The 26,640-nt window shown below is 36.9% G+C and overlaps 1 protein-coding gene across 2 annotated transcripts; it reads left to right on the top strand.

Annotated features, from left to right (window-relative positions):
* The first annotated feature begins 1,716 nt into the window (after positions 1-1,716).
* Positions 1,717-24,936, top strand: senp7 (SUMO specific peptidase 7). 2 transcript variants are annotated; one of them, XM_051709619.1, is made up of 21 exons: positions 1,717-1,856; positions 2,238-2,337; positions 2,431-2,529; positions 3,905-4,008; positions 8,332-8,887; positions 9,108-9,399; positions 10,204-10,382; positions 11,086-11,163; positions 11,352-11,385; positions 13,489-13,686; positions 16,032-16,276; positions 18,428-18,564; positions 19,028-19,144; positions 21,196-21,315; positions 21,469-21,561; positions 22,010-22,185; positions 22,273-22,313; positions 22,461-22,504; positions 23,061-23,129; positions 23,325-23,475; positions 23,558-24,936. In XM_051709619.1, the coding sequence occupies exons 2-21, from the start codon at positions 2,239-2,241 to the stop codon at positions 23,735-23,737; spliced, it is 3,012 nt and encodes a 1,003-aa protein (XP_051565579.1). In that variant the 5' UTR covers positions 1,717-1,856; position 2,238; the 3' UTR covers positions 23,738-24,936. The 2 variants fall into 2 exon arrangements, with proteins under 2 accessions (XP_051565579.1, XP_051565580.1); XM_051709620.1 differs by lacking the exons at positions 1,717-1,856; positions 2,238-2,337; positions 2,431-2,529; positions 3,905-4,008 and adding an exon at positions 6,421-6,540 and having other exon boundaries at positions 23,558-24,935.
* Positions 24,937-26,640: the final 1,704 nt, after the last annotated feature.

Raw genomic sequence — 26,640 nt, 5'->3', positions numbered from 1 at the left:
GAGAAAATACTGTGGAAAAATAATGAACCCTTTCACTATTATTTCTGCAATATTTTCTCATAATCTACTGGCAAGTAACAGAAAAGTGGAGCTTTCACTCTTTTATACATCTTAACTTATTAATTAATCTTAACTCTCTGAATTACTTGCATATTTGTAACATTGTTTTTATGGTTATTGTTTGTATGGTTATTATAATATATTTACACACACACACACACACACACACACACACACACACACACACACACACACACACACACACATACTATATATATATATATATATATATATATATATATATATATATATATATATTATTTGAGATTTAATGACCGTTGTGCAAAAGCAAATTTATTTAGTTGCAAAATGATATATCATGCGTGTTATATCCAATATAAATACACATTATTTAATTAGCACTATATTATCTCTGAAGTATTAAGCTAGTGCCTTTTTTCCAAAATGTTTGCAAATAAAAGAGGACCTAAAGATTTTTTTATTTTTTTTCGGAAAAGATTTGAGTCCAGTTATAAGTTTTATTGAAACAAATTTGTTCTAATAACCATTCTGTTTATACATTCTGGAATTGAAAGAGGACCTAAAAGAGCAAAGCCTTAATGGGATAGTTCACCCAAAAATGAAAATTAATTAATTCATTTCAAAAAGCACATAAAGGCAGCATAAAAGTAATCCACACAACTTCAGTGGTTAATTCATATCTTCAGAAGCAATATAAGTGTTGGTAAGAAACAGATAAATATTTAGGTCCTTTTTAATATAAATTTTCCTCTATATTGCTTCTGAAGATACAGATTTAACCACTGGAGTCGTATGGATTCGTTTTTCTTTTCTTCTTTTTTTTTTTTTTTTTTTTTTTTTTTTGTTGCTGCATTTATATGCTTTTTGGACCTTCAAAGTTCTGGCCAACATTCACTTGCATTGAATGGACCTACAGAGCTGAGATTTTTTTTTCTAAAAATCTTCGTTTGTTTTCAGCAGAAGAAAGAAATTCATACACATCTGGGATGGCATGAGGGTGAGTAAATGATGAGAGGATTTTCATTTTTGGACGACTTATTTATTGTAGGCTATACTATGTGATTGGTCCAAATCGTTCCATCATTTACATGCAATAACAATCCTTTATGTTATGGAAAAACGAGGAAAGGGGGAGATAATTATTAAATAAATAGTATATTTAAGAATCAATAGATAAAAAATATTTGTGGATATTATTTTATTTTTTATTTTATTTTTTGTCACTGAAAAAATTAAATCGGTTCAACTATTTCTGACCAGGAGCAACTTACCCCTAACCTGGGGCAAGTTGAGCCAATAGATCAAATTTTTCTAAAGGCCATATGTTTGTGGCTTTCTGTGACAGACTCATTTTATAATATCAAATTATTTCAGACACCTTGAAATAAAGGTAGCTCGATTCATTTAACCTCTGTTTTATTTTTCCATGTATAAGAAACAACATATGTACAAATCGGCTCATCTTACCCCATTCTCCCTATTGATTTATTCTGTGGATCATGCACACAAGTGTCATGATGAGTGAAAAACTTGGGTTTTTCACTTGGGTGCGGTGAAGTTACAATAAAGTGTTTTGATTTTAATTGATTATTGTTTATTTTTTGACCGAGCATGCCCTCCCTGCCACTAGATGACGAACACCACCTGACGCAATCACTTCTCCAAAGAAGAAGAGCACACGACTTCCTGTGAATAGCGGAAGTTTTCATCCGTTGAATTTGATCAAAATATTCATGTTCTCATATTATGTTCATCATCTGAATTATCTTCATAAACCATGATTTACAGTTTACACTGAGACTGTAATTTGAAAAGTAGGTATTCTATATAAATATGAAGGTATGTGAGGACAAACCAGGGCATTGTATTTAGCTAACAAGTAATTTAAAGATTATTTATGTGCATGTGTGTAAATGTTATTATTTTTTTTTTTTGTTTGTTTGTTTGTTTGTTTTTTTTTTTTTTGCAGCGATATGTGCTGAACTGCACTGATACACGTGATCAGATAAAGCGAACAGATAAGAAGCTTTGAATCTGGTTAAATATGTTATTTAATCATCTCACGTTGCATGGATGAAGCAGTGCTGATGCAGCTGTCTTTGGACTGGTTACAATAGTACATCTAGGTTCCGATGTCTCCTCTTTCTCTCTGCTGTTTCTGTTATCTAAAAAGGCATTGAAACCTGTCTTTGCAGAATGCCACATGAAAAAGCCCGCAGCAGTCCCCAGTCTGACTCCTCCGATCGGAGGAGAGCTTTGACCATCTCACCTGAGCTCAAACGTGACAACTGTAAGGTAGGTCCATGCATGAAACAACATAGTGATGTTTATGAAATCAGGATATTCTAAGATATTCAAATAAACTTTGAACATGCGCCTGTATAACAGATTGAAAGTCCACTTAAGATCCCCAGGAGAGTTTCCTCAGCTGACGATGAGTGTGTGGATGCAGAGGTGTCTGATGTTTGGAAGAAGAGCCACTCCAAGGTGACTATGAGATGGACAGGAAATGTTGCCTTAAATGCTCATGGAACAGATAGTTCTGGTTCTGAATGCTGATTGGTCAACAGCAGTGCTTCATTCATGATAAAGTACAGCTCTGACCTCTTCAATTAACTTTTATTTGTATCGCTCCGCATGACCCATAGCTGACAGTTATTTTTGTTGCCAAGCAACGTTCTGTTAACTGTTTACTGCCAGTACTTTTAACGAACATTTGTGTCCTTGCAGTTTCTGTAAGCGAATTTAGCCATTCTGCTTCCACAAGAATTTTATTGAGAGCGACATCGAGCAGAAATGGATGTTAAAAGAAACGGTAGCAAAATAGCGCCCTCAACAGACAACTGTTATGAACAACATGGCTTAAAAATGGCAGTAAGCCTCAATAGTTCGCTGCAACTACAATACTGAGAACACGCAAAATGATTGACAGGTTGAAAGCATCATTGTCCTTGGACACATATTTATTTACTGTTTGCAGAGAATAGTGCTGTCACAGAGACATTTAAAAATCTTTCAGGGAGTAGGAGCATTTTTTGCATACCTTTCCATGAAAAATGCTTACAGCACCTTTAATATTTTTATTATGTGGTGACTGTTTTATAAAAACAATAAGGCACTTATTGTTAATTGTTATTGTTAATATAGTCACCGCTGAAGGGGTTGCAGGCACTCTGCTTCGCGACATGCCTAACAACGCCTTTCAGCCAAGAATATATTTACAATATGGCACAGCCTCGGGTGCCTTATTGCTTAAGTAAAGAACTACATATGAGTTTCATTGACCACTTTAGTGCATATAACACTATTTTTAACGTTCCACAAATGCTAGTATAGTGAACCACACGAAAACATGTCCTGGCCATTTTTCACTCCATATTCAAAAGAAATAAAACATAAGATACTACATTTTGCATAAAGAAACGTCTGTTTTTAGGACCATTAAGATTGTTTTTGCATTGTGAAATTATTTAAATGGTAATAAAGCAATTACTGTAATGCGTATGGATATTTTTGTAAATATGTTTTTATAAGTTATATATAAATATATTTAAAATAAAAAATTATATTTTGCATTTTGTTAATGAGAATAATAGGTGGGTGAAAATAATTACGTGATGCAAAAAAATTATGTTACAAATCAGTGCAAAAAATCTTAATGGAAACTTATGCAAAATATATATATATATATAAAAAAAATTCTTCTGATTTTGGGATGAAATTTGAAAGGACCAATTAAAAGAATTTTAGAGTTTACTGTTTATCTAGTATATTTAAATACTTTATGTAAAAAAAACCCTCTTAAACCATTTTTTGGTAGTTTCATTTTATAAGATTGTGTTTTCTTATGTTCTTTTATTAGATCCACTGGACACAGCTGGCCTCAAATGGTATGTCCTCTCAGTCAGATCACAGATTACAAACAACCAGTGATCAAAAGCACAAAAGATGGCAGAAAATTGACAGGTAATATGCTTTTTGTACAATGTTGATATTCTAATTTAATCTGGTCAGCCATGTGGCACACAAACCATCAGGTCCTAAGTGTGCAACCTGTTCTGGCCACTCACAGTAAACATTTAGGGATGTAGTTGCATGGGCACATTATTAACCAATGTGTTAGTATCATTTACTTCTTGCAATAAATGTAACAGATGTAGATCTCTTTCATTATTATTAAAATTGAATGAATAACTTGTCAAGTGCATGTGTAATGCGTTTACAGTGCATCCGGAAAGTATTCACAGCACTTCACTTTTTCCACATTTTGTTATGTTACAGCCTTATTCCAAAATGGATTAAATTCATTATTTTCCTCAATTCTACAAACAATACCCCATAATGACAACGTGAAAGAAGTTTGTTTGAAATCTTTGCAAATTTATAAAAAAAAAACAAAAAAAAACCCACACATGTACATAAGTATTCACAGCCTTTGCTCAATACTTTGTTGAAGCACCTTTGGCACCAATTACAGCCTCAAGTCTTTTTGAGTATGATGCTACAAGCTTGGCACACCTATTTTTGGGCAGTTTATCCCATTCTTCTTTGCAGGACCTCTCAAGCTCCATCAGGTTGGATGGCGAGCGTCGGTGCACAGCCATTTTCAGATCTCTCCAGAGATGTTCAATCGGGTTCAAGTCTGGGCTCTGGCTGGGCATGATGCTGCCACCACCATGCTTCGCTGTAGGTATGGTATTGGCCAGGTGATGAGCGGTGCCTGGATTCCTCCAGACATGACGCTTGCCATTCAGGCCAAAGAGTTCAATCTTTGTTTCTCATGGTCTGAGAGTCCTTCAGGTGCCTTTTGGCAAACTCCAGGCGGGCTGTCATGTGCCTTTTACTGAGGAGTGGCTTCCGTCTGGCCACTCTACCATACAGGTCTGATTGGTGGAGTGCTGCATAGATGGTTGTTCTTCTGGAAGGTTCTCCTCTCTCCACAGATAAACGCTAGAGCTCTGTCAGAGTGAGCATTGGGTTTTTGGTCACCTCCCTTACTAAGGCCCTTCTCCCCCGATCACTCAGTTTGGCCAGCTCTAGGAAGAGTCCTGGTGGTTCCAAACTTCCATTTACGGATGATTGAGGCCACTGTGCTCATTGGGACCTTCAATGCTGCAGACAGTTTTCTGTACTCTTCCCCAGATCTGTGCCTCGATACAATCCTGTCTCGGAGGTCTACAGACAATTCTTTGGACTTCATGGCTTGGTTTGTGCTCTGACATGCACTGTTAACTGTGGGACCTTATATAGACAGGTGTGTGCCTTTCCAAATCATGTCCAATCAACTGAATTTACCACAGGTGGACTCCAATCAAGTTGTAGAAACATCTCAAGGATGATCTGTGGAAACAGGATGCACCTGAGCTCAATTTTGAGTGTCATGGCAAAGGCTGTGAATACTTATGTACATGTGATTTTTTTCGTTTTTTATTTTTAATAAATTTGCAAAGATTTCAAACAAACTTCTTTCATGTTGTCATTATGGGGTATTGTTTGTAGAATTTTGAGGAAAATAATGAATTTAATCCATTATGGAATAAGGCTGTAACATAACAAAATGTGGAAAAAGTGAAGCGCTGTGAATACTTTCCAGATGCACTGTATATAGTCTTGCATCATTCTTTTTCTTTCAGAATGACATTACATTGAAATCAATCTTAGTGCACTTTCAAATTCCTCTGTTCCTCGCTTAATTTGACCTGTCTAATCAGTAAAACATGCATTATGTGCTTACAAATCCTCTCAGATTAGCAATTGTATGAACAACCGTAAGGATTTGCCCCTTTTTCCTTTTCTTTTTTAAATACATAATGACTATTATGTAGGTATGAAGGTATTATCCATTGACAAAACTTTTGATTTTAACCTAGCTGTTTAACATTCTTAATTGCCACCTGTTTCCTGTTAGAGGAAGTGATGATGTTCTCATTAGGCAATGAGCACATTTGCATGATCATAACTTTTGGAGTGAGTTATTCTTCAGGCTAAAGTTGTGCTGACAGAACTAAAATCATAAGGAATTCGTTCCTTTTATCTAGCTTGCACATATTTAAAATATGAAAACAGGCAAAAAGTGTCCATTGTCATTCATAAGGCTGGGCCAAGTTGCAAAATACTGAATAGGTTTTCACGTGTAAATGCAGTCATGGTTCTCTGCTCATAGGTGTGACATCAGAATCATGCTGAAAATGTTTTTGCAGTTTGGTTTCTTTAAATGTCTCGGTTGACCTAGGAAGGAGAATGTTTACATAGTGAACTTTAAATGTTTTTTAAAGAGCAAGAGAAAACCTGTTTTGCATGATATGGCCCACATCTACCATCTCCCGCCATATTTCTTTTGCACCGTCTGTGCATGCTGACCATCTGTGCACTGCTAGAGAGCTGAAATGGCTGTTCTGCCGTTAGTTAATAAGATAAATAAATTAAGAGCAAAGGCTGTGCAAGATTGACAGAATGTGTTCATACTGTCTGTTGAGCAGTTATGGATCCTCAAGTAATGTAAGTGTGTTTTAAGGCATTACTGTGTTATTTTACCCACTGTATGATTGTTGAAGCTTGTGCAATATTTTGTAATGGTATGTGGCAGCAACCTTAGTGTCATTTCAATAACTAGGTATAAATGTATAATTCAACTAGATTTTTACATCTTTTGAAGAAAATGGGAGTAGTGCTTTCCCATGCAAAACTGACCACCACCATGCAAATCAAACAGCCCTCCATCAAGTCTCTGTCCCTAGATATAGCTCGGGTCCCTCGTTCAATGCAAGTCTAAGTGATTGTTTCATATGTTTTATCATTTGCCAGTGAAATTGCCAGTTTCCATAGAACAAATGGTACTGTGACCAGATTTTTCTTTTTTTGCCAAAGTTTAATCTTTTTTGCTTTTTTGCTTTTTTATTAAAATCTCTAACATTAAGGATAAGCAAATAATAATAATAACTATATATATAGTGCACCTTTTAGCAGTTTAGCCCAGAGTGCTTCACAAAACATAAAATCAAAACACTCAGTAAAACATAAGGTAAAAACATAAATTTACAAGGCAGTAAAAGCAAGTTTATACAAATTAGTTTTTAAATGAGGCTTAAAAACGGACACAGATTCAGCAGATCTAATATCCCAGGGCAGGCTGTTCACTACAAATGCTTAATCACCTTTTGTTTTGTATCTGAATCTTGGAATAGCCAAATGTTTACGACAAGAAGATCTAAGAGGTCTAACTCTTTCGCAAGGTCTTAAAAGTTCTGCTAAATAATCTGCCGCCAAACCATGTAATGATTTATATGTAATTAATAAAATCTTAAAATCAACCCGAAAATGAATTGTAACCAATGCAAAGAAGCTAAAACTGATATGAAAATGATGATAAAATATGATCAAAAGACCTAGTTTGTGTCAAAAGACTAGTTGCAGCATTTTTCACTGATTGTAGCTATGCTAAAGTTTGATGATTTAAAGTTGAAAACAGGGCATTACAATAATCTAGGCGATGTGAAATAAAAGCATGAATAAGCTTCTCTGTATCCCTAACTCAAAACCTGTCTCATCTGGGAAATGTTCCTTAACTGATAAAAACAAGACTGAACTAACTTCCTGTTGTGATATTCAAAATTTTAATTTGTCAAAATAGACGCCCATATTTCCCACCACCTGCTGAATATTCGGGACCACTTGATTAAGTGCTGACTCACTCTGATTTTTTTTAAAACCATGACCTATTATAACAACCTCTGTTTTATTAGAATTTAACTGCAGAAAATTACATGGCATCCATTTTTTAATATCTGCTATACACTCTTGAAGAATATTTAAACTAGACAGTTAATTGGGATTCAACAACAAATAACTGTAGGTCATCAGCATAGCATTAATGTTGTATTTTCGAAACACAGAATGAAGAGGTAACATATATAGAGAAAACAAAATTGGCCCTAACAGGGACCCTTGCGGAACACCACAATATATTGTTGAAAAGGAGGACATCTCATCTCCAACTGACACTACAAATTTCCTATTTGACAAATAGGAAACAAACCAGTCTAAAAACACCCCAGATATTCCCAAACATCTCTTTAATGTATCAATTAAAACTGAATGATCAGCTGTATCAAATGCTGCAGTTAAATCAAGCAACACTAAAATGGAGCTGTCTCCAGCATCCTCTGCCATTAATAAGTCATTGGTAACCCTAAGAAGGGCAGTTTCTGTACTGTGGTTTTCTCTAAAACCTGACTGAAATTTCTCAAAAATATTGTTATCCTTTACATCCATTGTTTACTTTTTCCTTAGGCGTCAGATCAAGGTTGTCTTAGAGGATGTCCTTCAGACAGAGATCGGGCAGAGCTTGCTGAGAAGTAACAGGCAGAGTTTTCAATTGACATACCAACCGGAAAGTCAAAGGGGAGCTAAAGAGAAATGGAGTGATCAGACCTCAAAAACTGAGCTAATAAAAAAGAGAACCAGTGTAACTCAGAGAGAAGGAACAGACTCGACTGAACTCAGAGCTAATTCACTATCCCATATGCCGATGGAATCATGTACTCAAAATGAATCAAGTCCATGCAAAGGAATAAAACATTCACAATCCAGTCAGTTGAACTCATCGCAATCAGAGTCATCTGAAGTAACAAGTGACTCTTGTACACCCAGAGAAAGTGACTCCCCACAGTCTGTTCAGATTATTGAGCAGTTGCCTGAATTGACCAAGTTATCTACTGTTGAAGAGAATGAAGCACTACTTCATGAAGGATCTCCACAGCATGAGGAAGCAGTTTCATCCAGATGTGAGTCTGGATACAGCCCCTCATCACCATTAGTAGCACAAGAGACAAAACCAAGTAGTGAGGTAAGCAAAGATCTGTCTCTACATCTTGGTAAAAAAGTCAGAATACTTAATGTTTGTAAAAGAATGACCACAGACGTATTAGAGAACATTGCTGTTTTATCATTGTTCATATACACTTTTAAAGGGGTCATTGGATATATTTTTATTATCTGTTTTTACTTGAGGTACATTTTTAAAGTTTTTTTCTTGAAGATCATAAATTTTGATTCATTTGATGTAGCATCTAGCCAATAAGAGAGAAAGTATAGAAACACAAGAGTGCCAGGAGTACGCAAAAGAAGATGAGAAGGTAAAGCACATCCGCAGGAATGGAGAGGTAATACAGGAGGCGGAGGGGTTGAGAGGAAGTGTGCTACGCCTCTCAGTTGGTGCTGATGGGGAAGTCCCACTCAAAAGATCTCGTTTGGACAGCCTCTCAGATGAACAGGTTCCCGACTCAGAGCCTGCCCCAGGATGTGTAGAGGGGCGGAGCTTCATCCAACAATCCTCTAAGCCCAACCCACCTGAACCCAGTAAGTGATTAGTGGTGTCCAATATCACAGGAACGTTGAGTTAATGTTTACCGTAGTTGTGCAAGAAGTTAAATTAACACATTACATTGTAAGGTCGAATTGACATTGCCTAAAAAGGTGTTTTTTGTATATGAACCATCGTTTTGACCAAACTGACATTGTTGCGAAGTAGATTCAAAATGTTTTAAGCAAGAAGTATCAATCTAGTTAAGAATAATCAAGCCATTTTTTTCACTAAATAAACACAAAAATATTCAACTATATCAAACATTTCATTTATACAAAAAAATTTAAATACTTAAAAATATAATAAAAATAGTAATACAAATCAAATTTTAGAAACATACACTCACCGACCACTTTATTGGAACACCTGTACACCTACTTATTCATTTGATTATCTAACCTGCCAGTCATGTGGCAGCAGTGCAGTGCATAAAATCATGCAGATATGGGTCAGGAGCTTCAGTTAAATTCCAGGAGATCAGCAGTTAAAGAAATACTCAAACCAGCCCATCTGGTACCAACAATCATGCCAGGGTCGATATCACTGAGATCACATTTTTTCCCCATTCTGATGGTTGATGTGAACATTAACTGAAGCTCCTGACCTGAATCTGCATGATTTTATGCATTGCACTGCTGCCACATGATTGGTTGATTAGATAATCACATGAATAAGTAGGTGTACCGGTGTACCTAATAAAGTGGTCGGTGAGTGTATATTTTTTGCTTAAACATTTGAAATCGTATGGGAGTACAGTTGTTATTTAAAGACAATTATTTAACCTTTACCTCTCTCAGTTGTTCTCTCAAGTGAAGAGGAAGAGGGAGAGGAAAGAGAAGAGGGTGAAGACTCTGTCCTAAACATCCAGGCACCAGAGGGCGCTAAAGACACACACAGAGTGGAGATACCAACAAGAGTTTGTGAGCAGAAAAAAATACCTGTGCTCTACCCACACATCACAGAGATCTATTCACAGGTTAGTATCATGACAAGGCCCAGAATTTGACGTGTGCAGAACTTCAAAGAAAACGGCAGATTTCCACAGAATTGCAACATCTGTTATTCAGAAAAGTTCTTTGCATTCCCCACCCCTGTTTCTTAAATATGTTGGCTAATTAGATGATGCTTTTAGCTACTAATAAGAGTATAGTACCCTCACCTCCATATAGAATTGTTTACTATGTTTAGTAAAATCAACGGAGAAAATTTTAAAACATTATGACCTACTTATGTAGTAGTTTTTGGAGTTAAATTACTTACCTTCAGTCAAAACAATAAATCAGTACTAAAAATAGTCTGTAACATGACAATGAATATTTTAGGGATTAAATCAAGGTAATCAACATCATCATGTGTTTGGGTTTTTAAAAAATATATTTTTGAACCAGTCTAATTCATAATTTGTAATTATTTTAAATGTTGTAGGTGACTAGCTGTTGCTGTGGCAACACAGTGTATTAGATCTTAACAGTTGAAAATGGCACACTGTCTCTATTTTACATGCTGCCATATATATATATATATATATACACACACACACACACACACACAAGTATAGTGTTATGTGCTGAAGTTTCTACCCATTTGTCTACCACACATAACTACTTGTGGTTCCTAGCTATGACAAAGCATGCAATAATAACTGCACATATCTATTGCTTATTTGTGTATGTTTTCAGAGTTCTTCTATGATGGAGCTACAACTGTCTTCCCTTCACATGGGTGGAGTTAGTGCTGCATTCAGTGGAAATATAAAGGTGAGAGCTATATGATAATGTGGTGGATTGGAATGTTGAATTACCCACCCTTAAAAAGGTCTGAATTATCAGATAGTTTTGGTTTACATAAATGTGCAGGAAGTAAATGGAGAATGAATGTTCTTGGCTCTGCATCTATTTTAAAGTATTCCTGATATTGAATATACTATTATTGTTCTATTTTTCAGATAACAACTGACAAGATCAACATTTCATTGACAGGTAAACGTGTCGAAAAGCGTCTGCAAATTAAATGTATGCCATTTAGTATCTGATATTTTATGAAATATAATTAAATGTGAAGTGTGAACTTTTTTTCAATGTTCATATACCTTCTCCTTTCCCTGCATAATATGCAGAGACAACTATAAGTAGACAATTGTAACTAGCCCAACATAGCAGTGGCTCAACCAGTGGTGTGAGTTTAGACATGTGTTTTTTGACCAATAAAGATGGAAGGGGGGCAGGTGGAAAACCTGTTTGAAAACAGTCATTGTTTTTGCAATTCAGTTGTCTCTAGAGCAGTGTTTCCCAACCATTTTTGCTGTAAGTACCCCCACAGTACCATCAGTAAGGCTCAAGTACCCCTTTTATCGACACAAAACCAAAAATTTGTACCAAAGGCTATATATCGTCAATGACACCAGGTGCAAAATTACTACTAGCCTACAGATTAAAAACTAAAGACAATTATAAATGTAAAGACAATAATAATCAAAATAAATAAGCCAAATAAATTCCCTTGTGTTCCCAACATAATGCTGCCAAATGTGTGTTATTATTGAATTTGTGTTTGTTGCATTTTAGTAATAGCCTACAGTTAATGCTGCCTAAAGAAAATAAAATAAAACTCAATTTTATGTTCAAGGTGAATGTGTCTTGTATTATTTTATGATTTAATCACTTTAGGCTTTGTTTCTTTAATACAAAGATATATATTACTGAACCTGCAGATTTGCGTTCACAATGCATGCTAACCGCGTGGAAATAAAGTGAACTAAACTCACAGCACCTCCCGTGATGATCGGAGATAATTTGAAGCATTCTTATTGACGACATTATTCTTGCAAACAGTTTTCAGACGAATACAGAGAAAGAAGAGTGAAAACTCTTTACATGCGCTTGTTCCACGAGACAGGCTTGCGCTGCACGCCAACGTGCTTGTGTTCCACATGACAGGCTCGTGCTGCACACCTCTGAACAAACAGTAAATCAGACACAAGCATTGATGGCTTTTCTTCTGTCTGTTCTTTTTTTTTTTTTTTTTTTAAATTCCCACTACTTAGTAGGTCCTCGTGGTGGTGCGGTTACCTCAATCCATGTGGCAGAAGACAAGTCTCAGTTGCCTCCACTTCTGAGACAGTCAGTCCACGCATCTTATCACGTGGCTCGCTGTGCATGACACCGGTAGACAGGTGGAGGCCCATGCTACTCTCCGCGATCCACGCACAACTTGTCACGTGCACCATTGAGAGCGAGAACCCCTAATCGTGACCATGAGGAGGTTACCCCATGTAACTTTACCCTCCCTAGCAACCGGGCCAATTTGGTTGCTTAGGAGACCTGGCAGGACTCACTCAGCACACCCTGGATTCGAACTCGCAACTCCTGGGGTGGTAGTTGGCGTCAATACTCACTGAGCTACCCAGGGTCCCCTTTTGTCTGTGCTTAAAAATATATTAATGTGTGTTTCTTCAAGCATGTGTCTTTGTGACTAACAGCATTTCATGTCATGTGTCACTTCGAGAAGTTCTACAGGTCGACAACCTTTTGCGGGTAGATGAGCAAAATTACCTGCACATGAAATTCATTTGGACGAGGAGCTTGCGAACTGGATTCAGCCTCATCGCATTTTGCGGGTGGCGTGTGCTAGTTTCACACCCTGGCCACTGTTAAATATATTTGCCGACATCCCAGATCCATGGTTTTGCCATTTCCCGATATTGTCGATCATCATCTGTTCGCAATCGGCATTGGGAGCTTTGTAAGAAATCTTCGATATCCGATTACGTTGTCCTATCACCCAGCCCTAAATCACTGTTTATTTTTTATTTTAATTCATACATTTTGTTTTATAAGTTCAGCATAGCAAAATCTAATTCTTACTGTTTGGGAATCACTGCACTAGAGGACCAGAAATTGCACATTTCTATTCTGATAAAGTTTGAATTATTTTTAAACATTTACTGTGTTTTCTTTTTGTCTACTCTTGTTATATAGCACTATAGGAACTCTAGGACCTTAATTATGTACTGTTAATCTTTTAAAATGTTTTGTTGCAAATTTCAGTCTAATTCTTTGTACTTGTCCTGTGTTCATTCCTAGATTCTTCAGTGAAAATTTATTTAGCGATAGCTAACATTCGTAAATACAGTGTGTGGGAGGGGACTGCATTGAAGAGGTGTGGATTGGTTAAGGATGACGAGATCCCGCCCCCTTCTCTGCTCCTACTTTGGCTGTCTGATGCTCAGGCCCACAGACTTCACAACGACCTGTCTGTCATTCAGTCCGGCACACGTCCAGGTCAGCTACCTCCACTGTCTGCATTGTTCTATGCTGTAGTTCTAAAAAAGGTTCACCCCAAAATTAAAATTTGTGCATCATTTGCTCACCTGCATATCATTGCAATGCAGTATTATTTTCTTCATTGCTTCATGAAACACAAAATGAGATGTTAAGCAGAATGTCAAAGCTGATCTTTTCAGTAAATTGAAAGTGAATGGTTATTTTTACCATCAAGCTCTAAACAGCACTATTAAAGTAGTTCATATGACTCATGCACTTTTCCAAGTCCTCTCTATAGTCCTTATTTCAAATTGACTGATAGATACAGTTGTGCTGGTTTGCATACCCTTGGAGAATTGGTAATATATGTACCATTTTTAAAGAAAACATGAGTGAGCAGGCAAAACACATTTATTTTATTTCTTATGGGAATCATATTCAACTGTAGGTTATAACAGAATGGCACAATCATAAAACAAAACATGGCAGCAAAGAAAAAAATGAAATGACCCCTCTTCAAAATTCTGCATACCCTTAGTTCTTAATACTGTCTATTGCCCCCTTTAGCATCAATGACAGCGTGCAATCTTTTGTAATAGTTGTCTATGAGGCCCCAAATTCTTGCAGATGGTATAGCTGCCCATTCGTCTTGGCAAAATGCCTCCAGCTCATGCAAAGTCTTTGGTCATCTTGCATGAACCGCATGTTTGAGATCTCCCCAGAGTGGCTTGATGATATTAAGGTCAGGAGACTGTGATGGCCACTCCAGAACCTTCACCTATTTCTGCTGTAACCACTTGAGGGTCAACTTGTCCTTGAACTTAGGATCATTGTCGTGCTGGAAAGTCCAAGAACGTCCCATGCGCAGCTTTTGTACAGAAGAATGCAAATTGTTTGCCAGTATTTTCTGATAACATGCTGCATTCATCTTGCCATCAATTTTCACAAGATTCCCCGTGCCTTTAGAGCTCACACACCCCCAAAACATCAGTGAGCCACCACCATGCTTCACAGTGAGGATGGTATTCTTTTCACTATAGGCCTTGTTGACCCCTCTCCAAACATAGCGCTTATGGTTGTGACCATAAAGCTCTATTTTGGTCTCGTCACTCCAAATTACAATGTGCCAGAAGCTGTGAGGCGTGTCAAGGTGTTGTTGGGCATATTGTAACCGGGTTTTTTTTGTGGCATTGGCGCAGTAAAGGCTTCTTTCTGTCAACTCGACCATGCAGCTCATTTTTGTTCAAGTATCGTCGTATTGTGCTCCTTGAAACAACCACACCATCTTTTTCCAGAACAGCCTGTATTTCTCCTGAGGTCACCTGTGGGTTTTTCTTTGTATCCCGAACAATTCTTCTGGCAGTTGTGGCTGAAATCTTTCTTGGTCTACCTGACCTTGGCTTGGTATCAAGAGATACCCGAATTTTCCACTTCTTAATAAGTGATTGAACAGTACTGACTGGCATTTTCAAGACTTTGGATATCTTTTTATATCATTTTCCATCTTTATAAAGTTCCATTACCTTGTTATGCAGGTCTTTTGACAGTTCTTTTCTGCTCCCCATGGCTCAGTATCTAGCCTGCTCAGTGCATCCACGTGATAGCTAACAAACTCATTGACTATTTATACACAGACACTAATTGAACTTTTAAAAGCCACAGGTGTGGAAAATTAACCTTTAATTGCCATTTAAACCTATGCGTGTCACCTTGTGTGTCTGTAACAAGGCCAAACATTCAAGGGTATGTAAACTTTTGATCAGGGCCATTTGGGTGATTTCTGTTATCATTATGATTAAAAAAAGAGCCAAACAACTATGTGATAATAAATGGCTTCATATGATCACTGTCCTTAAATAAAAATCAGTTTTTTTGCATGATCAGTCATATCTTCAAAATCAATGCCAAAATTTCACAATTTCTGTCAGGGTATGCAAACTTTTGAGCATAGCAAATATTGCATGCTGCATGGTTTCGTTACTGTGGGCCATAGGTAAACACAAAATATATTTTTGGGTCCTTGGTCAAGAAAGAACATTAAAGTACTCCTGCATTAAATAAATAGCAATTCAATGCGATTACTATTTGAAAAAGCAACTAGGGTGTTATAATGTAAATTCATCAAAAAAACATGTTGATTATGAGTAATATAATTCTGTTATGCACGTTTTCCCCAAAACAGATTTGCTTAATCTATGATTCCCTGATACAGTGGACTCAATTTAGTCCATCCATTATTGACAAAAACACTGGCTAAAGCTGCTTTGTTTCATTAAAGATTTTTTTTGTATCGTCAAAACTCACCATTTTCTATTTTTCCTCTCTCTTCTTTTGTATGTGTATGTTTTGCTGTGTGTGTACAGCTGAAGGCAGTTCTTGTGTATTGCTGTGCTTGGCTGAACCTGTTGCTGGTGTTGAAAGGGCTGTCTTGGTCTCATTAATGGACATGATGGGTCTAAAGCAGGGCAACCCAGACCTCTTGACCCCTCTCACACAGTCAGACAGTCTGAAACTGCTGCAGACCTCCCAGGAAACACACCTGTTGCAGCTGCTCATGCCCAGATCTGATGCGCAGAACAACACTGCTGCATCTGCGTCTGCTGTGAAGGTTGAGACAAAACATTGTGTCTTGTTTGGTTTTTGTTTTCATGTTTGCATGTGAGGAATCTTGATTCTGCTTATAAAATGGCCATATTCTGCAGTTTTGTTGCATATTTTTGTTTTCTTCCATGTCACCTTCTTAAAATGTTAAAATAGTTTAGTTTACCAGAAATTGTAATTTAGTTGTACATGACCATCTTCCACCCTCTCTTTGATCCTGCTACTGAACCTTTAAAGTGTCACAAAACCCCCTGTTTCAGCACAACTCTCAGCTCTCAGCAGAATTTTGAAAAATGTGAACAAAGTGGGCATGGCAAGCAACAGAGTGTGGGGGAAGAGGGGAGAGAACACACCAACTGCCTTTTTCATCCAGTCAGCTTTATTTCGCTTTGAGTTAAGAGTATCTATGTTTCTTACAAATGCACACTGTAATTCACAAATGCATGCAAAAAAATATTTTATACACTTTTGTAAGCTTACAATACAATCCAAAAATACACACAGGTCATTTTATGTCTTTGATGACCTGTTACAACTTTGGTGACTCGCCGGCTGGTCCAAAAGGGGGTGTTTTATTATAAGTTTATGCTTATAATGTTCTTCTCCGAATGCATAAGACAGGTATATGTGGTATCGTTTGAAAGCTTAGAATCTGAACTGTTCATAGATAACTATAATGTCTGCATTTATCTTACATAAAATAACAAAATCAAGCCTGAAAACATTCGCCTCGCAAATCCGCACCATCTAGAGTTCATGTGGTAGAAATATTAATATGAATCTAAAAGTCTTTCAAATAGCACGTAAATAGACAAATGATCAAATGGAAGCTCACATTCCCAGGAATGCGACTGTACAGTACTGTACAGTATTTTGTTGCTCTAATAACAAAGTTCATAAGATTTTCAAAAGAATCACAAAGTGAAATATGATTTCTGTAAGAAATCAAATACAAATGTCTCTTTTAGGCACCAATCACTGTTACTGTAAGCCCCAAAAAGCTAAAAACTTTATAACTTACGTTAGGCAGTTTTCTAAAAAAAAAAAATTGAAATTTTTTACTTGTCTGTGAGCTTGCTTGTGTGAATATTAAAATGTTATATCTTGGATGTCCAGAACAAAATATGCAGTCCAGCAGGAAAAGCATGCTAAACAAATCATCAGAAATATGTTATCGACTATCGATGATAAATTGAGCTTCTAGTCCACTCAGAGGCTGAGATATTCGATGAAACAATGAGGGTCTATGGATGTCTACTGTCTATGGACGAGCACATATGCAAGGGCTAAAACGTGGTAGAGCGCCACCAATCTGAGCGCCAATTTTTGGCAATTAGTCCACAGTATGTGTAAATGGTGACCTTTTAAATTTTTTAAGCCTAAAAATGCCCCAGAATTGAAGAGGTTAATGCACATATAAATGATGAGCCGCTCACATTTGTATTATTAAAATGCATGTAAATGCACTTTTGCATTTTTAAATAACTTTTAAGACTGTTTTGCCTTGATGTTGATTCACAAATATGTTTGTTAGGATGGGGATGGTGTTCATGATGCTGAGACTACTGTACCACATCAGACCTTGTCTGTTTCAAATGAGTCCCAGACCACCTCTCCATAAATTGATAAATCCTCTCGTTCAATGCTTGTTGCACAGAAACATTTCAAATGTGTCAGTTATTGATGAATAGCATGTTGCTCTGTCCTTTTAACAGCGGAAAACATGCAACTCTATTGTACCTTTGAACCATGCAATTTCATATTCATGATCAATGCCTCTGACTGGCTGAGAAACCACCCATCCTATGAATAATGTTGAGAGAAACCAATGATGTTAACTCAGATTTAGTGTAAATCTAAAACATATACATCACATGACATTTTCTCAATGCTGATTTCAAACCAGGAAGACAAAAATAGCCTAAACAAATCCCTAAATTAACCACTTTTGCTTTGAAATGAAAATAATGCCTGCTATCATTTTATTACATAATCCGCAACACATTAAGGTCTGTTAACATATTTTAGTGTTTCATGACACTTAACACTTTCATATGTAAATGTACATCAGTACATCAAGCTCTGTCATTTAAAAAAGCAAGACAAATCCTGTTTTCCATGATATGGCAGTTATAGGATTGTATCTGTGTCTCTACAGTCTCAGGATTCTGATGTTCAACTGAAGTCGGTCTACACGCTGTGCCACAGAAGAGCTCAGGGTTCATACAGTATTTTCATGGCACCCACACCTGGGCCAGAATGGACAGAGTACTATCACTGTGGTCCCACACGCAGGTACACAAGATCAAAATGAAACTCAAAATAATTCATATTATAAAACTGCTAGTTCTGGAAATTCTGTTGTCATACAATATTCAGTCTAAAATTGATCGCCTGAGGCACGTTTGAAACTGTTGGAAAAATGGCTGATGTAGGCAGAACTTTCACAGCACATCATTTAAATTCTGCATTCATGTGGCAACCAGTTTTCAGTTATGCTAATGAACTATTGATAGAAGAATTTTTTATTATGAGTTTTAGTATTTATAAATGTAATTGAACAGTGGTGTTATTTATAAGACCTTTGAGGCTGTGCGTTACAGTGATTTTACCACAGTTAAGAGGGTTTTATACACTCCACATATTTTAAAATCTCTAAAGCACAGCCTCAAAGGGATTATTGCTCTAACACAACCTCAGCATTTATGCATGTTTTCTGTACTTCAGTCTTAATTAATCACCACTCAACTCTATGTAGACTGATTCAGTTCCCGCCTCCACCCTCGAAAGGAGCTATCACCGTGACAACGGAGGACCTGGAGTGTTTAGACAGCGGCGAGTTCCTTAATGATGTCATCATTGACTTTTACTTTAAGTAAGACTAATCACTCATTGCTCAGTTACTCAATATATCATTGGATGGAGATTAATTAGATCCAACTACTCATTCAAAGTTATTTGGTAAGGGGTGAGGTTAAAAACAGGGTTAGGGTGAGATCTTGCTAGTCTTGAATAGACAGACTTTTGACTATTGTCTTGAATTCTCGGTCTGGAAAGCTATTTCTGGCCAAGAATTGCCCACTTAGACAGGAAGAGGCCATATGTGTGACATTTACAGTGACTTAACTTTTTTTTTACATAAAGTTTAGGAGCCATTCAATTTGAAATCAGATATAGACTGTAGTGCAAAGCAGAATATAAGGCCCCAATTACACCTTGCATTAACATGCGTTTCATATCCGGATAGTATCTGGATATTCTTCATCTGGATTACATTTACACCTTGCAGTCAAATGTGTCTCTACTGTGATTGGATAGAGATCCGATCAAAGTTACCTGCTCAAAATGGAAAACATTACTTGCATATTACATCAGAGGCTGTGATAACTCAAAATGCTCTGTCTTTTATCCAATTTTAAAAACATTGATAGATAATTTAAATACTTCCATCACTTTGACAGTCAGGATTTTTTCTTCATTGATAATTTTTGGTGGCCACCAAAGCTAAATTTCAGGTCGGTGAAGCAAATTTTATGATATTAGTCTTGCGTTCAACACTTTGTAATTGCTGAATATGCTTCTCATCTGAAACGCATGAGTTTCACGTGAATGTCTCGCAAGCCAAATAGTGATTAGAAACAGGAGAGAGACATGACCCAGTGGGGATGTGAGGAGAGAGATGAGATATTAAAGTGTATTCAAATGAAATAATTAATGGGATTTTGTATACTGTTCGAGTGGCAAGATTGCAAGACGGCAGTGTCTATTTTGTTCTTCACATTCCATGGCTGAATTTACAGAAAAAGACAAGAACCTGCAACACAGCACTTTAACAGTGGTTGACTGTTGCGGCATACTGTATCCAAATAACGAATACGCATGGGCATTTACACCTTCTTTGCATGTGGTCAGAATCTGTTCTTGACCACCTCCAAATGTGGTTTGAGTGATCCAATCACGATCCAATCACAATCCGATCACAATGCGCCTTGGGTGCATTTACACATGCCATTTAATGTGGTCAAGTGCAGTCCGATAGTGATCCGATCACCGAAAACGCATGATAATTCAAGGTGCAAATGGGGCATAAGATTCAAAGCTAACATCAGAATCTTTAGGGAATTGAGTTATTAGTTCATCTTGAATAGTTCTTTTGTCTGTTGCTTGGAAGATGACATTCAAAACAAAAAGGCAATGATAGCATTTATTTTGCAGGACAGTAAACAAGAGATAATATAATTTACCATTTTTAACTGACATGTCTCTGCTAAACTTTGACTCATAGATCCATTTTATTTGCTTAAAAGTGAATATTGGAGGCCTGGTAGCCTTGGCGCTGACTACCACCCCTAAGGTCTCCTAAGCAACCAAATTGGCCCAGTTTCTAGGGAGGGTAGAGTCACATGGGGTAACCTCCTCGTGGTCGCTATAATGTGTGGTTCTCGCTCTCGGTGGGGCGTGTGGCGAGTTGTGCATGGATGCCACGAAGAATAGCGTGGGCCTCCACATGAGCTACATCTCCGGTAATGTGCTCATCAAGCCACATGATAAGATACACGGATTGATGGTCTCAGATGCGGAGGCAACTGAGATTCGTCCTCCGCCACCCAGATTGAGTGCCACGAGGACTTAGAGCGCATTGGGAATTGGGCATTCCAAATTGGGGAGAAAAAGAAAGTGATTATTTATAATTTACTTTGTTCATTCCGGTGAAATTGGAGTTGTAGATTTCTGCACAAGTTTCCAAGTTGGAACTCCAATGTCAAGTCGCATTCTTTTGAGCTTTTCCAAGTAGGAAGTTGGAAATGACAAATTTCCAAGTTAAATGTAACATTTACAGTTAAATACTGCTAAGGTATTTGATATTCCTTACATGTTTGTGGTGTACATGTTTCAGACTGTTTTGTATGTGTGTGTGTATTTCAGGTATCTTTTGTTGCAGAAGGCCCCACAGGCATCAGTAGACAGATCACATGTTTTCAGCAGTTTTTTCTATAAACAACTCACACGCCGGGACAATGCTAACGAGGACAGCACAAGTACACCGTGAGTATGTTTTTGCATGTATTTATGTTTGTTTAGTTTCTGAATTACTAAAATAAGTTGTCTTCCCTTTGGTAATTTTTATTCTTACAAATATTTAAAGGTAAGAGTGTCTTCTTTGATTTTACAACTTTATGATTCGATATGTGCTTACAGAGCTCAGGTCAGAAGGCATCAGCGAGTAAAGACATGGACCCGTCATGTAGACATATTTGACAAAGACTTCCTGTTTGTGCCTGTCAATCAAGAGTGAGTATTGTCTACATAAATGTGTGCACATCCAGTGGCCCCACTTAAGCCACACTTAAATATCATATTTGCAGATGCCACTTGATTTGATGTTTGGTTTCTAATGCAATGACATTCACTCATTTTTAAGTCTGGCTTAGTGTCTGTTTGTATGGACATATCTACACTCACTTAGCACTTTATTAGGAACATCTGTACACCTACTCATTTATGCGATTATCTAGTCAGCCAATCATGTGGCAGCAGTGCAATGCATAAAATCATGTTGTGTGGAATCCATGCCACAAAGAATTGAGGCTGTTTTAAAAGCAAAGAATCCCTACCAATTATTAGTATAGTGTTCCTAATAAAGTGCTCAGTGAGTGTATGTATATTAATTGCCTTTTTATTGAAAAATGATGGCTATATTTTAGTGAGTTGTTATATCATGTCTGTCTATTGTTTTTAGAGCTCACTGGTATCTCGTGGTGATCTGTTTCCCCGGGTTGGAAGAGCCCCAGTATGTGAAGAGGGAAGACATGGGATCAGTGCAGGGTGATGGGTTGGAAGGTTTGGGTGAGTCCCAGTCTGAGGGTGAAATCCAGGGAGACAACAAATCCAACAGTGATGAGGACAAAGATCCAGGTAAGATGTGACAATCTCTTACAATGTAGTACGTGTTTTAATAAGTGTAAAAATACTTTGTCATAACACCCTTTTTTCTTAATCTAGATGACAGCTGTATAAAGCCAAGTACATCTCCTAATCCTCCGGTAAGTCACCATAAAAAGTAATAACTGATTGGGCTTGCCAGTCAGAAATATTGGATTTGATTCCATTTCATTGGATTTCATTTTATTTGCAATAATTTGGACAGGTACAGTAACAGGAGAGTCTTGTGCCTATTTTTCTCTCTGTAGAACTGTACAGAAAATACCTGCAAGAGACACACTGTCTGTAAAAGGTATGTGTGTGTTTCTAATTTCCTCAAACTTATCTCCATTAAAGAGAGAATTTCTTTGGAGGAAAAGATAATCGTTTAGGTTTTCTAATAAAAGCTGGTCTGAAGTATTTCTTGTTTGGTTTTTTTGTATTGTAAACTTTGTCTTGTACAGTATGGTATTACAATAAGAAATTGCAGTTCTACATAAGATATATAAGGGGATTGTTTATTGGCATTTTCTATTTTTGTATTTTACTTTTGGTGTATTTTATTAATTGGCTTTTATTGTAAATATTTTTTTATTTAATTGAATGTTTTATTATGCAGTCATGGAGTATTACAAGAAAAGTATTTCGCTGCTCATTATACCACATATAAATGATATGGAGAAGGAGGGGGTGGGATTGGGATTGGGAAATGCCTCATGAGCTCGAACCTGGAAGTGCCACAGTACCTGTACTACCTGCCAGGCCACATCTTCGACTAAACTAACACTTTTGCAATTTACTGCCGTCTTTAAATGCTGAGATTTGTGGATTTATTATTATTTTTGTTTTTTACTCTTTATTCTTTCCAGACCTTGTATTCTCATCATGGACTCACTGAAGTTGTCGGTTCATGAGCGTATCTTCAAACTTTTGCGCGAGTGAGTGTTTGCCCTCTGACTGTAGTCAAACTACCTCATGTTTATGTTGTATTCTCAGGGTTACATTTTATATATCTTTATTTTACACCAATGAAATAAGGTCTATTTGGTTGTGATTTCAGCCCTTAATTATTAAAGTTATAATGTTTCTTTTAAATATTAGTGACATTAATTATGAGTTGTTTTTTTTAAAAGATACCTGCAGATGGAGTGGGAGGTGAAGAGAGGTGGTTATCGTGACTTTAGTGTCGACCACATGGTTGGTTCACACTGTAAAGTCCCCCTACAGGACAACAGCAGTGACTGTGGCCTTTATCTACTGCAATATGCAGAAACCTTTTTACAGGTAGATTCATACCCTTTTGTTGCACCAGCTTTTCAAATATACAATGTGTGTAATTGCCTACTTTGACCTCAATGCCTTTCAGGATCCCGTGGTACACTTTGACTTGCCTTTGAGATTGGAGCGCTGGTTTCCACGACAACAGGTTCGAGGGAAACGGGAGGAGATCCGAGATCTCATACTTCACCTGTACCGATTTCAACAAGGCTCTTTTGGAAATGAAGCTCTAGAAGATAGAACCGATGATGGAAATATGATTCAGTAGTTTCGCTTTTAGGTGCACAAGATTGTTTTATGCTAGATGTATTTATATTATAAGTGTTTTTGAACCTTTTATATAATTTTATGCTTTTGTATACATTGTTGGAAATACACTTTAGAAATAAATAAATGTCAAGATAAAATTAAGCTTAATTGTGTTTTAAATTGTCCTTTTTTTATGAATAGTTCTCCCAAAAATGAAAATTCTTTCATTATTTACTCACCCTCGTGCCATCTCAAACTCGTATGACTTTCTTTCTTCTGCAGAAGGCAAACATTTTATTTTGAAGAATGTATAACGTGTTTTTGCCCATTCAATTTAAGGCAATGGGGGCAAAGATTAATGTAATCACTGTACATCAGTGAGACTTTTCATTTTCAAGTCATACGAGTTTGAGACGGCATGAGGGTAAGTGATGAGAACATTTTCATTTCTGGGTGAAATATCCCTTTAATTTCAACTTTATTTGTATGTATGTGTATGTTTAAATGTTTGTGTCTTTATTCAGGTAAGCAGCCCAGACTTTCTTTAAATGGGTCATGTCGATAAGAAATCAAATTCATTGTACTATGAAAACATACTGTAACTGTCAGATCTCAAAACCAAAAATTGTCCATTTGTTTAAACTAAGCTGCAAAACGTATCAGTCTGAGCTTCTGCGACTGACTGATGTCAGACAGATTGAACACATGACTGCTCACATTTACACATCAATGATGCACAATAGTCTGTACTCAGGAGCTAGACCCACCCAGAATTGGCAAATATACTTTTCCCAACACCAGAAGAACTATCAATAAGAGTAAAATTCGGGAAAGTCTGGCAAACCTTGTGACATTCCTGTCTGTGTGTAGCACCTGCTTCTCTGCATATTCTAAAGAATTCCAGTGTTAAAACAAGGTCCCTGATAATTTATGCCTAATCTTAACAATTGTGGCATATTTCAGCACAAATTGTTTGTGAACTGTCACATGCAGACTTTACAAAGAGGCGGTTACTGAAAGATGGTCTTAAAAATGTTTTAAAGGACCCAACAGCAAACCTCCAGCTGGTCTGGGAGCCTTTAAACACAGGGTCAAGAATATATTCAGGATTTAATGAGATTCCCTATAGTGAGCTGTCACACACTGTATGTGTCATGCAGTTGTTTATTTCATTATGTGTTTGTACTCTATTTAAAGTGGCTTTAGTTGGAATAAATGAATGTAAGAGAAGACCTGAGCAAACGGCCTGGATTAGTAGTCAGGTGTGGCATGAGTTGTTGTTCTGATTGGCTGACTCAGTCGTAGTGGTCAAGGGGACCTGTGAAAGGGCACTTGTGTGTACGGATGTACTGTATGGTTTAATGCTAATCGGACAGTTAGATTGAGATGAGAACGATTTACAGACCACCCATCCTCTTCCAGTAATCCCAGCAGTCCGTTCTGTATACAGTGTTTGTCTGTGTGTTTGTTTATTTGTAAAGATGGACAATCCAGCAGCAAGTCAGTAAACACAGTTTTAGACTTTTGCAAAGCATCTACTGGATTAAGATAAGAAATTATAAGAGTGGTAAATAATGTCTAAACTGTCTAAATGTTTTTAATCGGTGCCTTTTCACACTGCTTGTGTGTATTAACTACTTGCCCTTTGAACTCATGAGATGCCATAGTCTATGTTTGGAATGGAATACTGAGCTGCTCTTTACTGCATACTGCACAGATTACGCTGTATATTGCAGACTATTTACTTAAAGTTTGAGAAACAGTATGCATTATGCATAATGATAAACATTTCAAACAGTATGCTACATTATTGTCACATGAGCTTATTACGGTGCATGTTTGATTTAGGATGTGGCATTCAGTTATCATTAGGCTTGGGAATCGAGAACCATTTTTTTTTTTTTTTTTTTAAATGATGGAATTTAAGTTTTTAACATTCGGTTCTGTTAACAGCCCTTGGACATTATACAAATGACTTAATACAAAATATAGACAAAACACCTTTCTATTGCATTTACCTCACTGGCTGCAAGCAACAAGAAACATGCAGAGCGACCAGTGTAGTCTGATTTATAAATGAATGACTCTGATGAACCGGTTCTTTTAAATTAATCGGTCAAATAGGCTCATGGTTTATCTGTTTGAATCAGCCTAACCACTAACTCACTGAATCGGTCAGAGTGGTTCTTCCTCACAAGAACTAGAAGAATCATCAATGGAATCGTTACGGAATGAATTGAAGTGGATTCAAAATTAGAAACCGAATTCCTTACAATTCCCATCCCTACTTCCAATTTCAGTAGTAGTATGGTATTATGCTATTGCATAGCCTCAGTGTTGTATGCATGTTTGTATGTTGATGCATATAGAGATGTTGTTCTTTTCAGTGTATTTGTGTCACAATATTTAATGGAAAGACATGTCAGTGGTGCCTTATATCTGTGCGGATAATCATGTGCACACACATATGACTGGATATGTATAAAAGTGAATGTCATAGGTAAAGGTAAATGTTAAGAAGGTGATCATACCCTTTCTTACAAACACTCTCAGCTAATAAGACACCGCTTCCAAGAGGCCTTCCTGTGGTGATATATTTCTAAGGACACAGTCATTAACCACCTGCACAGTAATTGTATTGTGACTGATAAATCAGTGGGTGAGCACAGGGAGGGTTCTTAAAAGTACCAAATCCTGTCTTAACCTTTGTGCAAATCACATACTGTCACATCTCATAAAAAAAAAAAAAAAAAAAAAAAACATTTCTGCAACAAAACCATATTTACATTTTTATTTACAAAAATGGCCCTGGAATGTTGATATAGACATGTCCCTACCTGACACTGAAATTGGTGTGCTGAGAAATGGCACCTGTTTCTGTGACCCCTCTAGACTTTGTAAACAGCAAAAAAAAAAAGAACA

Source organism: Myxocyprinus asiaticus, chromosome 10 (assembly GCF_019703515.2).
Source record: "Myxocyprinus asiaticus isolate MX2 ecotype Aquarium Trade chromosome 10, UBuf_Myxa_2, whole genome shotgun sequence".
Classification (NCBI taxonomy): Eukaryota; Metazoa; Chordata; class Actinopteri; order Cypriniformes; family Catostomidae; genus Myxocyprinus; species Myxocyprinus asiaticus.
This window is presented reverse-complemented; position numbering and strand designations above follow the sequence as displayed.

What these genes read in the sequence shown, in the direction of transcription:
- senp7 (XM_051709619.1), top strand. Translation starts at nt 2,239, where the DNA reads ATGCCACATGAAAAAGCCCGCAGCAGTCCCCAGTCTGACTCCTCCGAT. An exon ending in GGAAGAAGAGCCACTCCAAG is followed by an intron (nt 2,530 to 3,904) that starts GTGACTATGAGA and finishes TTCTTTTATTAG; the next exon opens with ATCCACTGGACACAGCTGGC. An exon ending in GAGGACAGCACAAGTACACC is followed by an intron (nt 21,316 to 21,468) that starts GTGAGTATGTTT and finishes ATGTGCTTACAG; the next exon opens with AGCTCAGGTCAGAAGGCATC.